Below are 17,420 nucleotides of genomic sequence, written 5' to 3' on the forward strand. Positions count from 1 at the left end.
GGACCTGGCGATCGCGAGAGATTTAAACCATTCACTCCCTTCTTCACAGATCTGGGCAATTTCGGGTCGTCGATTAATTTCCTGCATGGGACTGCGGGAGGAAAACTGGGGAACCGTCGGAGGGAACGTGGAGACTCCACGAGAAAAAGGGCCGCCGGTCGGAGTCCAACCAGGAAACTTCTCGCTGTGTGGTATCGTATTCTTATACTCAAACAAGAGAGTATTATAACTAATACGTAATTGTTATGATGGGGGGTTTGTAGCAAATTGGAAGAAATTAAGAGGAACTAAAAAGAAAATATCAACAACGCGGGTCCTTTTAGTTCACCACGCTATCCACTCGGATTTCCGAAAAAACGTCAGCGCTGTGATGCATTTGGAGACGCTTGTCGAACATGTCTGCCTGCGAGTCGGTTTGTGTTTTTGCGTCTCAGTCTCCGATGTGTGTTTGCGTGTGTGTGCGTGCGTGCGTGCGTACGTGGGGCACGCATCGATCCGCCGATCCACGCGTACGTATGATATGCGAACCCTGAACTTTGGCGTTATCGGTTATCTGGCAGTTCATCGAACTGCTGAGTCCCTCCCTATTAGCCTGATTAGTGAGATTAGATCGATAGTTACATCACGACACCTTCCCGTTATCACGACTGGAAATCAGCCGCTGCTTGCATCATCGTGAGGTCAAAGGTCGTGGCCACACACCAGTTGAAAAAAAAAACTATTCATCCCAAGTGGAACTTTTATCATACTTGTTACTGAATTGAATAAAAGATGACGTTTGTTTTTTGTTTGTTTTTTTTTTATCTGCAACAGGTTTCGGTGCTGAATCGGCCCAGTGATAACAAAAAGAAGAGGACGATGAAAAATTGTATATCTGTGAAAGAAAAATCCCCTCAATCCGACAGTTACTTTAAATATCAGCCAAAAAATAGCTAATTATCTGCTGATAAAACCTTGAAGGAGCAGAAAAAAATAACAAGACCGACCATTTTTCTTTAATATTAGGCCAATAATAAGCTATGAAACGAACCAAAAGCTATGATGATTATTTCATTTGGAGCACCATGATACATATTTGACTACATGTCAGCTTTAATTCATGAAGTTATGAGACAAGAGCAACAGAATGCTGAAAAAAATGTTGAAAATGTTGCAGAATTTTGAAAAAAAAAAAAAAACAATATCGGTACTAGGCTTGCAACGCTTTTTCACCCCAAAAAGACCTTAAAAAAAAAAAAATGTCAAGAAATTAATAGCCCCCCCCCACTCCCAAAACAACCTACTTTCATCTTAATGACTTTAAATTCTCCCCGTTCTCAGATCATCATCGTGATTTCCTGGAGTTGCTCTCGTCTTATCTCTGACCCAGTTTTGACCTTGAATTTAACAGCATCATGTATCTTAAGCGATCGCATCTCACTTCCCCGAGCTTTATGAAAACAAACATGAACGCCGCTCTGTGTCAGAGGCACGATGTGTTGTTTTTCAGAGGACGGGCGAATTGCATTAAAACGTAACAGACGGCACAGAGTATATACTGTGACAGACCATAATGAGGAGGAGACAACGTGCATCCACACACACACACACACAAGCTGTGAGGAAACACTGATTCACAGTGAGAGACGTGTTGGTGTTTCATTGGAGAGGTTAAAGGTCACAGCCGAGTGATCTGCCTTGTCTGATATCTGCTACGCTCCTGGAACATCAAGCTCATCTTGATTGAAAAAAACGTGTTGATTCTTTTTTTTTTTTTTGGTCGATATCGCAGTCTACGTTTAGTTCCTCAGATGGGAAATAAGTTTAAGGGCCACAATGACGTTTCTCACAGAAGTGCTCTGCCATACCGAAAACATATTACGATGGAGAAAAAAAAAAAAAAAAAAAATCAGGGGAGAAAACAAAATAATATAAAATGTTTATATTAATCAGCGTCACGGCTTTCAGGGCAAACATCTGGTCTTTCCCTGCTGGCACCCTGGCGTGCACTTAAATCGTCTCCCCTTTCCCAAGTCCCCGGCCTGATAACACCTGAGCTGTCTGCACAAAGGCCGTGTTTACCCTTGCATTCCCGCCTCGATAAACAGCGATAGCGCCCGATCAATACCCGCCATAAATGCCCCCGAGACCACGTGACGCCCAACACTCCCGTGTTATTAATGTAACCGTCGGCCGATAGCATCTGCATCGTCGAATAAATCAACGCGTGCGCGCGCACATCCATCTTCTCATCACGTCCACCTCTCAACCTCATTTACACGCAAACACTGGCGTACTGTACGGATACGCACAAGTTTGCAGGCGCGCACGCCCACACACACACACACACACATGCGCCGCCTAAACACTGCCATTATTTTCAGCTATAAATCACATTGAATGGCACATTGATTTTATCCTGCAGGGGATGAGAGGAGGGAGGGGAGTGCCAGACACAGTTATTGCGTTTAATATTATCAATATTATCTCCCATATCATCTCAGACAGGGAGGCAGGTATCAGGAGGAGTCGACAGACACTTTTCTGCCAAACCCCCTCCCCTCCTATCCCCTTGCACCCCACCCCACCCCCGCGTGCCACACACTGTAGCGAGACGGTCTCCATCAATCTGATAAGCTGAACTTCCCCTGTCACACCTGCAGGGCAAAGTCATCCAGCAATCTCCTCTCAACTTCAACCACCTTTTCTCTTCTCGCTTGTGTTTTTAATTCTGCCCTTTTGTCCTGCTTCGGCTGCGTGCCGGGGAAGGGGGGGGGCGTAGGTTCTTTGAGGAACACGGGCGGAAAAAAAAAAAAAAAAAGGTGATCTCCAATAATCCAGCTCCTGATGTTTTGGGCATTTGCCAGCTATGGTCTCAATTTAGAGCACTTTGCGGAGATGCTTCACAAAGAGCAGCATTTCCTCTGCATCCTTTCCGACCGCCTTCTACTCCTCTTCGAACAGAGTGTGTTTATTCACGACCTCGACTGATGCGTTGATTATATTCTCAATTAGCCAATTAGCTGATCGATTGATTCGTCCCAGGAAAAGTCCAGAGACCAATTTTTACATCGCCACGATATTCAACTGACTTTTACAAAGGCTGCGCTGGCGATTTGGTGGCCACAATGTCTCCTCTTTCTGCTGTTCTGAAGCTGCAAGAAGCATCCAGAAAATGAGATTAATGAAGATGTTGACACCTCTATACGGTTGATTCCTCACACAATCTTAGATGTATCCTTCTTCGACGTGTCTGATCTTGTGGTCATTTCAGCAAAAAAAAAAAAATAAGGCAAAAAGGTGCTATTCAATGTGGCTGTCTGGTACAAAGGTGACACTCGGGTCAGAACATGGCGACCAACTGGAGTTTTTATCAGCTTCCTGCCACCGAGATGCAGAACAAAAAAAAGCTTTCTTTTTTTTTTTTTTAATTTTCGGAGATTGTACAGCAACCTGCTGAAGTCTTCCTAAAAGAGGTGTGTGTGTGTGTGTGTGTGTGTGTGTGTGTGTGTGTGTGTGTGTGTGTGTGTGGTCCCCCATTGTATGAGCATTAATAAACTGTTGGCTGGAGGGGGCGGTGGGACACCGTGCTCTGTCCTTTTACTGGTAGAATGTGTTTTTCTTGCTAAAGTTATCTTGGGCAGTTATCGCCAGTGTGTGTTTCTGTGTGTGTGTGTGTGTGTGTGTTTCTCTCTCTCTCTTTCTCTCTCTCTCCTCCAGATGGTGGATAAGGGGCCTTGCCTTTATTAGCCAGTGCTGGACAGATAAAGACCTGGTATTGATCCCAGGTTGAAAGAGCAGGTTCGTCAAACATGGCTGATTTACAGAGGACTGATAATGGCAGCGCCGCACAACCGAGGAAGCCCGGAGAGGAGAGAGGGGTAAATAAAAACATGATGACGATGATGAAGATGACGTGCGCGTGCACGTGTGTGTGTGTGTGTGCGAGAGGGAGAGAAAGACCGAGGCAGAATGAGTCTACCGTCAACAAAAACTTGCTCACATGCCAATTTTTTCCTGAGCTTCCCCTCCTCCCCCTCAATGACTTCAAAACTAGCACACGCATACACACACATATCACCCCTTACAACCCCTCTCTCTCTTTCTCACACACACACACACGCACACAGACAGACGGCGAGCTAATCTCTAATCTCGTCTCGATTAGCACCTGACAGAATTTCCATGGGTTTATCAAAACCGAGCCAACCGACAGACGCTTATCACTCCCCGAGCCCCAAAATTTCACAAGAGCAGGAATTTTTGAGATTAAAACACACTCACCGACACACAGACACACACACACACACACAACTAGCGAAATCTGGAATAAGTCAAAAAGAATATGACTGAAAACTCGCTATCAAGCCTTACAAGGGAGGGGGTGCAGCTGGGGATAAGAGGTGCATTGAGGGGGCAGATTCGCCCGAGTCGAGATTGAAGCGGCAGATTTATTTTCTCCTTTCGTTTTAGACACAATGGAGATAAAAGAGCAGCATATGTGGAAAAGCAGCAACCTTATAATGTTTGTAGTGTGGGGGGGGGGGGGGCTTGCTTTTTTTTTTTTTTTTTTCTGTCCTTGTTGTGTCTGTGTGACGTTTGACTGTCTGGCGACGGATTGCAGGTAGGCGTCGGTTGATGAGGGAATTACTTTTAGTCTCGATGGTGAGATACGGCTTGTAATAACCACAATTAACTGGCAGCGACGCCGACATGTGAACCATTGGACTTGGAGAGGTGCTCATTACCGAGGCACGTTGTCGACGTCGCAGATAGCGCCGCGATCGTTGGGGCCTACACGCCGAAACGCGAAAAAACACTAAAAGGGAGAGTGGCAACTTTTATCTAATAACGCCCCGGTTCGGCATCCTCGCCGTAACAAGTGCTTAATGAGAAAGCAGGTAAGTTACGAGGGGCTGCGTTAGCTTTCGGGTAATTTTTCAAATTTCTGTGTCTACATACATGGTTGCCCGTCTGATAGCGGGCAGCTAACTTTTTGTTTTGTCTGGGAAAGTCACTCTCAGCCAATGACAACCGGGATGACCCCCATGACCCCGAGTGCAGGATTAGCGGTGTAGCGATTGATTGAGTGAATGAATGAATGAATGAATGAATGCGTCCAAAGTGTGATGAAGAGGGGGTCATATTTCACATTACGGGCAAACACAAACCGAGCATTGGCGGCGGTAGCAGCTGAAAAAAAAACAGGGAACAAAAAAAAAAAAAATCCATAAACCGACTTTCGCGCAAAAATGATATAAGTAAATATAAAGTCCTCATCGGCGCCACCTTGTCTCATACAAATATTTGATCTGTGGTCTGCGGCGGTTGACCAATATCTTTGTGAAGGTTGCGACAAAAAAAATAAATAAATTTGGGGACGTCAACATTCAAAACATGATAATCAATCATTCGGACGCTATCAGAAGGTTTAGCAATAATGACCGGGTCCGGATTCTGCGGAGAAGATCGACAGGAAGAATCATTTTCTGATTTTGTTTTCCCAAGGGGGTTTCTATTCTTCTGACTCACTTGTTGAATTTTCCTTGAGGGTGAAAAAGTTCACACTGATTTTACAACAAGGAGCGATCGAAAATGTAATAAAAGAAATTGAGATATGAAGAGAATCAAGCTGCTACGTGGATTTTAGCCGATGTGACATATATATTGCAGAATTTCCTAACAAATTAAGGTTTGTGAAGACGATGGAGGTCTTCTGGCTCCTCACCTTCATTGTACGGCGGCGTGTATGGCGGCGGGCTGCAGCTGTCACCCTCCGCTGAGTCGTCCGGGTCCGAGGCCCCCGCCTCCTCGCCCGACAGGCTGAGGGTGTCCCCGGCGTTGTCCTCGTTGACGTCCAGGTCCCCGAGGGAACCTTCGAGAGGAAAAAAAAAAGGAGAGGACATTAGCGGAGTGACAACTCAACGTGTGTATATTACCATCATGTCATTCAACCATCTTTTATATATATATATCAAGGGGGTACAATCATGGATCAGCTTTTCAAATTCAAGGCCATATTGAGAGAAACACATGGAACCAGAGGGTGTTAGTTGAAGCTGAGCTGGAATTTAAGTAGCTCCAACCACCCAGTTTTATCCCACTCCAAATCCCAAGAGTTTCTACTGACAATGGGTGATTTTTTTATTTTATTTTATTTTTTTCTTACCATTTTCAAATGATATTAACTAGATTTTCTGCCATCTGAATTTCTAATGGAAAGCAATTACAGTGTGGGAAATAGTTAGCAAGTTAGCAAATTTGTACATATACATTTTTACATATAATCAAATACTTTTTTTGAAAACGCAGCTCTGTATCAACCCAAGCGCCAAGAGATGTAATTGAAAATGAGAATTTATTCTTTTTTGATTCATTGATTTATTATATTACCAAAATTTCCAAATATTTTCTAGCATTTTGCATCTGATGTTAAGTAAACAAGATTTTAAGTAAACTTGATTAGCAAGTTAGCGACCATAACATCCCCCCCCCCCCTTTTTTTTTTTTTTTTTTTTACTTTTTTCCACCAGATTTTCACTAGACAGATTGTGGATAATTTCTTGACGGTTTTCAAGACAATGCAAAATAAAACAGCACTGGAATATTTGAGTAAGTCCAGATCCAAAGTTTTGTCCCAACCCAAGTCCCAAGACTTTCCACTAACAATGTGAATTTCTGGGCGATTCTTTTATTTTATTTTACCATTTTTCAAATGATATTATCCAGATTTTCTGGCATCTGAATATCTAATTGAAAGCAAATACAGTGTGGGAAATGGTTACCAAGTTAAAGAGTTAGCAAGTTAACAAATTTGGACATATACATTTTTACATATAATCAAATCAAATACTTTTTTTGAACAACGCAGCTCTGTAAGAACCCAAGTGCCAAGAAATTCAATTGAAAATGAGAATTTCTGGTTGATTTATTCTTTTTTGATTTATTGATTTATTATATTACCAAGATTTCCAAGAATTTTCTAGCATTTTCCATCTGATTTTAAGTGCACAAGATTTTAAGTAAACATGATTAGCAAGTTAGCAACTATCATCCCCCCCCCACCACCCCCTTTTTTTTTTTTAAACTTTTTTCCGCCAAATTTTCTCTTCACAGATCTTGGATAATTTCTTGAGGGTTTTTAAAACTGAAATATTTAAGTTAGTCCAGAGCCACAGTTTTGTCCCCACCAAAGTCCTTAGAGTTTCTATTGACAATTTAATTTTCTGGGGGATTTATTACCATATTTCAGATTTTATAATGCAGATTTCTTTCTTGCAGTTTCCATTTGAGTTTTCTAATTCAAAGTAAATAAAGTGGGGGGAGAATAGCCAGCAAGTTAGCAACAAATAAACCCCTTTATAAAAAAGAAAATTCTTTATAACACACATTTTCAGCGAACACGTCTTAGATCATTGTCTTGAAGGTTTCCAAAACAAAGAAAAAAAAAAAAAAAAAAAAAAAGAATCGGAAACATGCCTCCAGGAGTTCCCGCTGGGACTGACTTAACGGCTAACATATCGACAGCCGATGAGTTATTTGTAAGTGTATTTGAGTTCCGAAGAAAAAGAAAAAGAAAAGAAAGATAGACGGAAAGAAAAGAAGGATGGTTTGAAGAATTGGACCCACTTAATGGTCTAATCCAAAAGATTAACAGCTGAGGCCGAGAGGGACCTTAAAGCCAAATTATCGTTCACCTAAAATTGTAGCTAAAAGAGTGATTAGCGCAGGGCTGATCGCTATCGATGACAGTCCCACAATCCCTGCTGACCACAGTAATTATACACTACTTCTGATCTATTTTAGCCCGTTTGAAGATTAAATCCATAAAAAGATGGGGAGGGGGGGGTAAAAAAAAAAAAAAAAAAAAAAAAAAAGACTTCATTATTAAAAACCGCCTCTAAAAGATTAATATATCAGTGCGCTTAAAGTGGTGTGTACGTAAAAGTTAGTTATTAGTGTTTCGCCGGCTGATTCTGCTGACAAAATGTATTATGTTCATCCGATGACACGCTTTCGCTCTCAGCGAGAACGATAATGGACACGATGGGGGCGTTCATTCAAGGTAGCCGTTTCTTTTAAGAGGATTAGAGGGTGTTTGGGGCGAGAACGAAAGGGTTAATATACCGGCTGTCGAGGGAGAGACGTCGCGAGCGTGGTGACACACACACACACCGGAGGATGATGGCGGCGGCGCCACTGGATAGGTGAGGAAAACACACGGGGTGGGTTTCCAGCCTCCCGTTTCCCGCCCTTTTCCCTCCAATCCGAGCAGGTTATAAATTAATTTGGGTTTTCTGCTTGTATCGAGCCAACAGAGGGATTGCTTCTGAGCTAAAACCGTGACTAGGGGCGTATATATTTACAACGCGGCAACAAAGGGGCCTATAATCTATACAAAGTGCACAACAATACCCGTGAATAAAGAAGCTTGTAGTAAAAAGGGAGAGGCGATTTTTCTAATTCTGTTAATTTCACTTGCAAAGCAATTAAAAAGCAGGCAGAGATAATGCTTGGAAACAATCGGCGCCCCCGACAAAAGTGTTTCTGTCTTTGTAAATGAAACATCTTTAGGCTAATTTCTACTTCCACGCCTGCATGGTTTCGCTCTAATTTCAGATAAAAAAAAATTAACACGGCTAGATTTGAGCCCTCATAAGAGAGAGGGAGAGTGGAAAAAAAAGAATAAGTCAGGGAAAAAAAAAAAACAAGAAAAAGAAAAAAAAAAAAAAGAAAAAGAAGAGATCGATCGCGTACACAATATTTTTAGAAATGGGCTCCATGTCGTCCGATCTAATTTTCAGTATCTGCAAGGACATTTTCATACAATTAATTTTACTTTAATCATAATTGTACAAAGGGACTTCCTCTGCATAAAATTCCAATTACTTTTTGAGCATGTGTGTGTGTGTGTGTGTGTTTAAAATGTAAGTTCGAGTTATGATTTCTGTCCTCATTACGGCCCGAGTTTAATGAATCAATCACTGCATCGCTGCTTTCACACATCAAATGGCGCAGCAGAGGAAAAAGTTTCTTCTCTTTTTATCCGAGGAAAAATATCCTTCCTCTTGGATAGAGTCACGGGGGTTTGATTAAAGTGCAGCACACAGTTTAAAAGTTAACGTCCTATTAATTGCTATGGCGTGATACTGTATATCCAGCAGGGAAATTGGACTCAACTCCTACAAGAGATGGAGAAATTAAAGAAATAAATATATGGTGCACATGTGTGTCATCAGTTAAGGAGAAGTGAACTTTCTAGGTTGGGAACTAATGAAGTGCAATCTGAAGTGTGTGTGTGTGTGTGTGCCTTAAGCATCCAGTCCAAATGTCCACATTTCCGATTCATGGTAAAACTTTTGAGTTGGAAATGGTGAAATGGTTTCACACATCCGGTGTATAATTCACAGAAATACTGCAGCAGCCAAAGATATTGGATAAATGGACATTATCCATGTCACACCCGGGCATTGAAATAATTATAAATAAATACACAAATGAAGAGATGGCCTGAGAAGATAAATGCTAAAAACTCAAACAAAAAAAAAAATTAATTTGCTTCAAATTCAACAGAATTAGTAAAAAAAAAAAAATGTTTCTTAAAATTGTTAACATTGAGTTAGTTTTTTTTTTTAAAGGAGCCTGGATGTTGACATGTCTCATATGAGCTTTGACAAAAAAAAAAAAAAACAACTTATGAAAAATGACCACAACAATGTGACTTCTCGACATTTTCTCCTTTTATTATAACCACCATCACTAGCAAAACCTGGACTAGTACCGCCACAATGTTAAACGCCAATGGCACAATAATAACTAATACAAACTAGTATTACCACTCGGCTCACTACCACGACTTCTGTTGGCACTCCAACTACCACTACTGCTTTGACCGGCGCTACCAACATCGACCAACTCCAGGACGACGACAACTAAGATTAATACCGCTGTCACGACTACTACGGAGAGAACCAAGAATAGCAAGTAATTTTTGAAGTTATTAATCCACATTCTCCATCCTTGTCAGACGTTGCAAGCATACATTCGTCTTTTTATAATATTAATCTTTGGTCCATCGATACCAGAGATTAGTCTCGGCCCCGACGGACACCGCGAGAGGTCCGAAGTCCGACGGAAACGGGGAACACCGGGGTTGGTTAGAAGAAGAGCGAGGGCGGAAAGCTTTCTTGTGGACGCGTCAGAAAGACGGCGCGTCTCCGGGGACGTTGTAAAAGGAGTACTTGAGCTGCGGTGACTGCATGTGCCTGTCATGGTGGCGCGAAGAGAGGCAGAACAAAGCGCTGCAGCTGATGAAGGCGTCCCAGATACTGCTTTATTAACTCTCCATCCACATCAAACCTGCAGCGAGTCGCTCGCTGATTAAACACAGAGACAAGACACATCAAACCTGCGAGCTCAACAAGCCTGATTAAACAAGCCTCGCCGCTCACACCAATAGCCCGTCGCGCTGAAAACACGGTGGACCTCGAGAGCAAGGAAGGCAGGGCACTTGTGACGGAAAGCCGTTCAAAGAGCGCGTTCGGAGGAAGAAAGCGCGAGGAAGGAAGGTGGAGGTACCTGAAGTGGAGAGGAGGCGCTTATTGATCCGAGTCGAGACAATTGCGAGCTGCTGCTGCTGCTGATGATGTTCTTTGAATCGACTCCGTCCACCGTGGGATTTTGTAAGAAGCAGCTACCGTCGGGGTTGACAAATACAAATCAGCGGGAAGTCGCGAGAAGTCAGCTGGGTGTGAAATAAAAAAAAAAAAAAAAAGGTGCAAGGGGTTTCGCAAATATCCGGGAGAGTTTAGCAAAATGTTCGACGGATCGCTTGGAGATATGCAAAAAAAAAAACATAAAACACACAAGTTGAAAGGGAAAATACAAGAAAATACAACAAAATATTCAAAAATATATAAAAATATGCAAGTCAAGAAAACGATCAAGAAAATATAAACAACGTTCATTATGAACTGAAGTGTTCCTGCCAATTTAAAACACACATAAAAAAAAAAGAAGGAAATAACCGGCCTCTGAATATTAAGATATTTATTACACAGCTCTTCTCAGATCTTGAGCGCTGCTGCTTCCTTTGAATATAAAAGAAACAGCATCGCAGCGGCAGACTTCAGGACAGCTTGGACAAAGAATGGAAAGCGGGCCGAGCACAAAGCCCTGCGGGACGCCGCGGCCTGCCGACGACCGGCTGGAAACTGCACCACTGACCGGATCAAGCGCTGGAACGGAGGCTAACTAATAAAAATATCTCTCTCAGCCGTCTCTCGGGCTGCAGTCGCTTAAATAGAGCGAGCCGGTGGGGGCGAAACACCCGAACGCAAATTAATTCAGTTCACAAACCAAACAAAACCAATTATATTTAAAACGTATGTTGAATTGTTTATTTTAATAACAGCGGGCTGTTTAATGAGGATGTTACGCAGACTTCCATTGGAAGCTGCGCTTGAACGTAGGATATAGTTGCAATGTATTTGAGATTCTAGACGTGGGAAACTAAAAATGCTGATTTCATAAGTTTCAGTCTTTTTATTTCATATCTTTTAGACTAAATTGGTCATCTGGCTGAGATGAGACGAGAACATCTTTATTTATCCCGAAGGAAATTGTTGTGCCAGATTTTCAAGTAAAAACATAACAGCAATAGATAATAGTAGAAAGGAGGAAGAATAAGAAATACAATGAAATATAAATTGAGCAGTTTTTAATATAAATTGAAGAAAAATATAAATTGAGCAATAAACTGAGCACCTCCTTCCGGGATTGAATGACACCGCATCCATTTTAACATCCGAGTTTAGACGCGGACGCGTTGACCCGGAACGTCATTAATATTTCTCCAAAAAATAATTTAAAAAAAAGTCAGTCCACGGCAGAAATAAAAACGCTTGCGCCTTTGAATCGTAATACGCAGCCTGAAATGATGGTTTGCTTACCTAAGGATCACGGGGAGGGAGCTCCGATCACAGCTGTGATTGACATTGAGGAATACGATACATACCTTTCAGTTTATGGATTATTCAACCTGCAATATAAGTCTTAACAGCTCCGCGAGGACTACCCAACCCCCTCCCGCCCCCGTCGCTGTTTCTATGACGGGGTTTTTATGAATGTGTCACACCAGCGTGCTGATATTTACGCAGACGTGAGAAGGAGACATTGTGCCATGTGGATTCGCGTACAAAAAAAAAAATGCATTTCACCGTCAAGAAAATGATCCGCCGTTGTCCCGCCGCCTTCCAAATATGGCAATTCCATTGATTGTTGATTTTCCATTCCAGATTGCTGATTTTACTTTATATTCCTGGTCTATTGATGAAAACGCAGGAACTACCCTGATATTTATAGGTAATGTGTGTGAACAGAGGGCTGGGTAAGGCCGCAAAAAAACTAAACAAATAGTGATTTGATTTGAAAATAGACAGATATAGAAAAGTAAGACGAGTCATTTCCATTTGAATCGTTCACTTTGACAGGATGGTAAGCTGGACGACGCAGCCGTGATTTGATTGGATAGTTTCCGAACGTAAACAGGAAGCCGTGCCTTCCGCGCCGAGACCGCACGTGACGCTACGTGTGGCGGCGCGTTGAGTTAGGATTTGGATATTTGGCATAATCAGTTAAGGAACAGCTGGATTTGTCGTTCACGCGGGTTTATCAGCCGATGGTGAAGCACCTGAATTTAGCATTTTGAGGATTTCCGCGTGATGCCATTCGTCACGTCGCCGTACTTTTATTCTGGTGCCGCAGCGGGTTTCGGGAAGAGCCTCGCGCGCGGAAACAACCTCCCGTCTGCGGCACGAAGACAAAGAAACATACGAGGAGAAATAGGCTTCGAAAATGTTGCGCGACTAATGAAAACGGCTGATTGGCGTGATAAAAAAAGGAGCCCGGCTGATGCACTTGAACGCAGCTGGGGGGGGGGGAGGGACGACGAATATCAAAGCTGAGAAAATAAATAAACGCAAACCTTTTTTTTTTTTTTCCCTTCCCAAAGATTGACTCGCCGACCGCGACGCAAACCTCGAAAAATTCACAACGTTAAATTCTCAAATTTGATGGTATCGACGGAGACCTTCAAAGGGCCCCCCGGTTCAAAAGAATCCCAGGCTCTTTTTTTTTTTTTCGGTGCCTTTCAAGACCTTATTTCCTAAGCCTAGAAATGAGGGTGGAAACGGGGGGGGGGGCGACACATTCTCTCACTCCTTTCCAACCTGCATTCCCATCCTATATATTCACTTCCTCCTCTCTTTCCATCATTATCTCTCCGTTCCTCATCTCCTCTGATGGCCCCCACCCAACCAGTGCCGCCCCCTTTCTTCCTCTCTGCCCCCTTTTAATATCACCGCTCCCTCCCTCCCTCTCTCTCTCTCTCTCACTCTCTTTTCCTCCCTCTCCATCTCCTCCTTTTTTTTTTCCCCGGTGAAAAAGCGTAGTGACTGGGAGCGTCACTCCGCCCGGATAGCTGGGAGCCGTTGGCGGTTATCGGCTCCTGCAGACTCTCTCTGCCGGTCTGATCTGTCTCCTCTTCATTAAGCAAATACGCCGACGTGGAAATGAAAACATAATAGCTATTTGATTTCTAGCGAGATATTTTGCATATTGGTTCGGAGCTGATAGCGGAATTTCATCAAGTCTTTTTTTTTTTTTTTTTTTCCTCCTCTCTCCCTCCCTCACTCTCTCTCTCTCACACTCTCTCTCTCTCTCTCTCTCTCTCTCTCTCTCTCGCCATCATCCCCCTCCGCCTCCTCCGCTCCTCCATCCCCTTCACTCCATCCTCATGCTTTAAAAACTGAATTACTGAGCTGGGGCCGGCTTTCAGAGAGATTTCTTTGCATTGCTGGGAAGGGGAGAGGAAAAAAAAAAAAAAAAAAGAAAAGAAAAGACATCTAGTTCCCCAGGAAGACTACTTAAATGATTAAATACCCCCCCCCCATTCTCATCTTTTTTTTTTCCCTTTTTTTTTTGATAACAAGGGGAAAAATTTTAAAGAATTCACAGTGCTTTAGGTTGACTATACTAATCAGAGATAGGACGGAGGAAAATTAACTCCTTAATGAGCAGAGGCGTCTCTCCGATAAAGGTCGTGGTGAGACGGTGGGGTGGGACAAGGCTCAACCTTGGGAGGGGGGTGTTAAGGAGGGTGGTGGTGGTGGTGGGGGGAGCGGGGAGATGGGTGGAGATAGAGCCGGCCAGCGGATAAGAGGCTCCACACTACGTGGCGTAACAATTAGTTTAGCCTCCCTTTTTTCCTCCGAGGAGATATTTGCATCCCGGGCGCAGCGGGGGCAGGTGGCCCGATGATAGCGATACCCGCCGCCGCCGCGCCTACTGACGGACGGTCCGGCTGTTTGGTGTCCTCCGTGCCCCCCGAACACAAAAACTATGCCCGGAGGAGAGGATCAGCAGCCTCTTCACAGCGGGCCTATCTGATATTCCACTGCCTCTCGAGAGGACAATTCAGCGGCCCTGAACCCGCTGAAATAAATCTCCCTGCTGCTGCTTTCCATGTTGGAACACTATGTTGCTTCAAGCCTGATAGCAGCTACACCATGTTACTGCTACACACACACACACACAGACCCACACACACACACACACACACATCCCTTTCTCAAATGGTCTCAGGTTGCAGAGAAATTACGTGGGAGAAAAAGCACACCCTGATATTTATGTATTTACTGCTTTCAATGATATACAATCACTGTTACTGTCCGCCTATATAAATCCATACTTTCAAATCTCAATCTAAATTTTTTTTTTTTTTAATTAATGTTTTTTTTCATCTATCCCGGCTTCTCCTAGTGTGTCGAAGTGTTGTTGAACCTCTAACTTGCGCTGGTGGACGGCAACCTACTCTCATGGTTCATCCATGACGGTTTCACTGCAGAGAACGAATTTCCCCGAGAGGGATTAATAAAGGATAAATTATTATTATTATTTTGCAGCGATACACATATTTATCCTCAACAATTAAATTCCGTGAGAGGCTTTCTTCTCGTTGCCGAACACTTTTCTCGATGAGGACGTTAAAAGGTTAACCGTATCACAGAGGCATGTCATGTACGTTCACTCGTGTCGGATCCTGGTATTGAGTTTCACCGTTTCTTGTCTGGCAGCACTTCAGACACATTCGCCCTGACAAACTCTTTCATTTTCCTCAAGGACACCTCCCTCCTACGGTCTACGGTTTAAAACACAGAACCAGCTGTCTCTGCCTGCGAAAAAAAAAATTAAAAAAATAATAATGAAAAGTGAGCATGTGTGTATAAAGATAACACTTTGTGAATGTCTCTCTCATAAGTTGAAAAAAAAAAAAAAAAAGCTTTCATGTCACAGATGTAAATTCACTCAGATAAAACCCTCCGTTTGCCGTTTCTCAACGTTGGGTTCGCTGCTGCCGAGGCACTCCTTTCACAGGGGTTTGGTTTCTACGATCTGCATGTTTTCGAACATTTTCTGACCAAATATAGCGCTGGGCTAAGAGGCTTTTGTTGTTTAATCATTAAATCACATATTATATAGCGTTGTGCATCTGCCTCGCAAAAAAGGATCCTACTGGTTTGATAGGTGATGCTAAGTCATTGTTGGACACCTATAGATAAATTTTATTCTAAGGGCCGAAAAACTACAGAAAAACTACTGCGGTGAGAAAACACTGAATAGATTTGATCCAGAGCCAATGGCTGTTGGAGCTGCAAGTCACATGATAAAGTCATGTGACACGACATTGCTTCTTATGGTCAGGTTTGGCGGAAATGGTTATATTTTCGTATTATTGAGTAACACGGTTTGCACCATGGGAATTGAAAAAAGACCGATAAGTATCTTGTTTAGCCGTGGTGTGAAAAATAGCAACTGCGTCCTGGTTTGGTTTATCGCTATTGTAACAAATTTGAAAGCGGAAATGCTTAAAATTTAATTACTATGACTCCTACTACTTTTTGTACAACTACACAACTTCTACTACCGCTGATAGTAACATTTTGGAAATTACATGTACCCACATAATAATGAATGACGTTGCAAGATTATCATTATTCATCAAAATTTTGTTATTTATAATAATTAAATATATATACACATGTAATTCAATTACTTACACTATTATTGTTTGTACTTTCGTAACTGTCGTGATAACAATAATAGCTTTTACAAATGATATGTACTTGTAGACTACTGTATGACATGTCAAGACTATTGACATAATTAAAACTATTATAATTATCACCACTATCAACTTTTTAATGCTTATATGATAACAATAACGGCAATCAAATTACTACCACTGCTAGTACTACTTGTAAATAGCTTTAAAAAAAAATATATATGTACCTGTAGACTGCCATTTGAGGTGGAAAGATTATCATCATTAACTTTTAAATGCTGATTATTTTCATTATCATTACATTTCAAAAGATTATTTATAATCATGAGCAATATACAATTATAGAAATGATATTTCTGTGATTGACTGTGACCATGAGTAATTGCTCTGCTACTTATACTGATAATAAGAATGGGCTTTTTATGTGTACCTGGCAACGCCAGCCTTGTAAAAACAAACTGTGAGTCAGTCTAGCCCGGTTGCAGTGAGGCCGCTGACCCTGATGTTTAACTGGCCCGCTATTGACCTCGGATGTCGTTTCATTTCCTCCTTTCCTGAAATATTCTGCGGTGAAACCGATCTGGTCAGGATATTGACACGTTTACTGATGCGTACCCCTTTAGCCCGCTGCTTAATGACAAGGTTGAAACAGTAGCGGTGAATTCCGACGTCTCGGACCGGCATCGCGAGCTATTCACGTGCCAACACAGGCTGGTTCGTGCATCCGCAGAAACAGACCTCTGGCTGATCGACAAATATTTATTTCCACGTCAGAGACGCTCCATGGAACCAAGTGCACCTTATAACACCGAGCTGTAAGAAGGAATACGTGCACCCCGACTCACGTAATGGTCGTGTTTGATGGATTGCATCGCTGCAAATACTAATATTAGGCACCGATGAGGTTTTCTGTGATTAGTGTGAATTAGCTGACAGCAGTAAAGAGTGAATCATGTTTTGCGCATGCTGTGTGTTTAACTGTAATGAAGGGAAAAAAAGGCCTGCTTTTAAAGCACCCCGAATTATATACTGGATCAAAATTCATTAACTTAATTTAGACTTTACTACTCTTGGTCCTCCTCTCTTATTGAGAGGGAAGAGCCATTTAAAGATTAAAAAAAAAAAAAGGGAATACACTTGTGACTTATCTGAAATAGTCTGCATTAATGATTGCATTCCTCACCAGAGGAGCCGCGCGCCATTTTATTACAACCTTTAGGCTTTCTTCAAATTAATTCAAACACACATTTCCAATTTTTGAGATAGTACTAAACATAATCTTGATTCCCGCGCCCATCCCCGTCTCCGGCGGACAGCC

General features: G+C 42.4%; 1 protein-coding gene and 1 long non-coding RNA gene across 2 annotated transcripts in view; both read right to left on the reverse strand.

Moving 5' to 3' along the window:
* zfpm1 (zinc finger protein, FOG family member 1) overlaps window positions 1–17,420 on the reverse strand; it is a 99,523-nt gene that overhangs the window by 46,186 nt on the left and 35,917 nt on the right. Inside the window, exon 2 of the mRNA XM_086163792.1 lies at window positions 5,708–5,854. Within this exon, the coding sequence (XP_086019918.1) occupies window positions 5,708–5,854 (147 nt within the window). The remainder of the gene's footprint in view (window positions 1–5,707; window positions 5,855–17,420) is intronic.
* LOC147225094 (uncharacterized) lies at window positions 14,622–15,339 on the reverse strand. The gene is made up of 2 exons (XR_015107388.1): window positions 15,097–15,339; window positions 14,622–14,878 (listed from the first exon to the last, which is right to left on the reverse strand). It is a non-coding gene; the product is annotated as an uncharacterized LOC147225094 (long non-coding RNA).

This window comes from Fistularia commersonii, chromosome 17, assembly GCF_037954325.1.
Source record: "Fistularia commersonii isolate RoL2024-O1a breed Wild chromosome 17, RoL_Fcom_v1.0, whole genome shotgun sequence".
Lineage (NCBI taxonomy): Eukaryota > Metazoa > Chordata > Actinopteri > Syngnathiformes > Fistulariidae > Fistularia > Fistularia commersonii.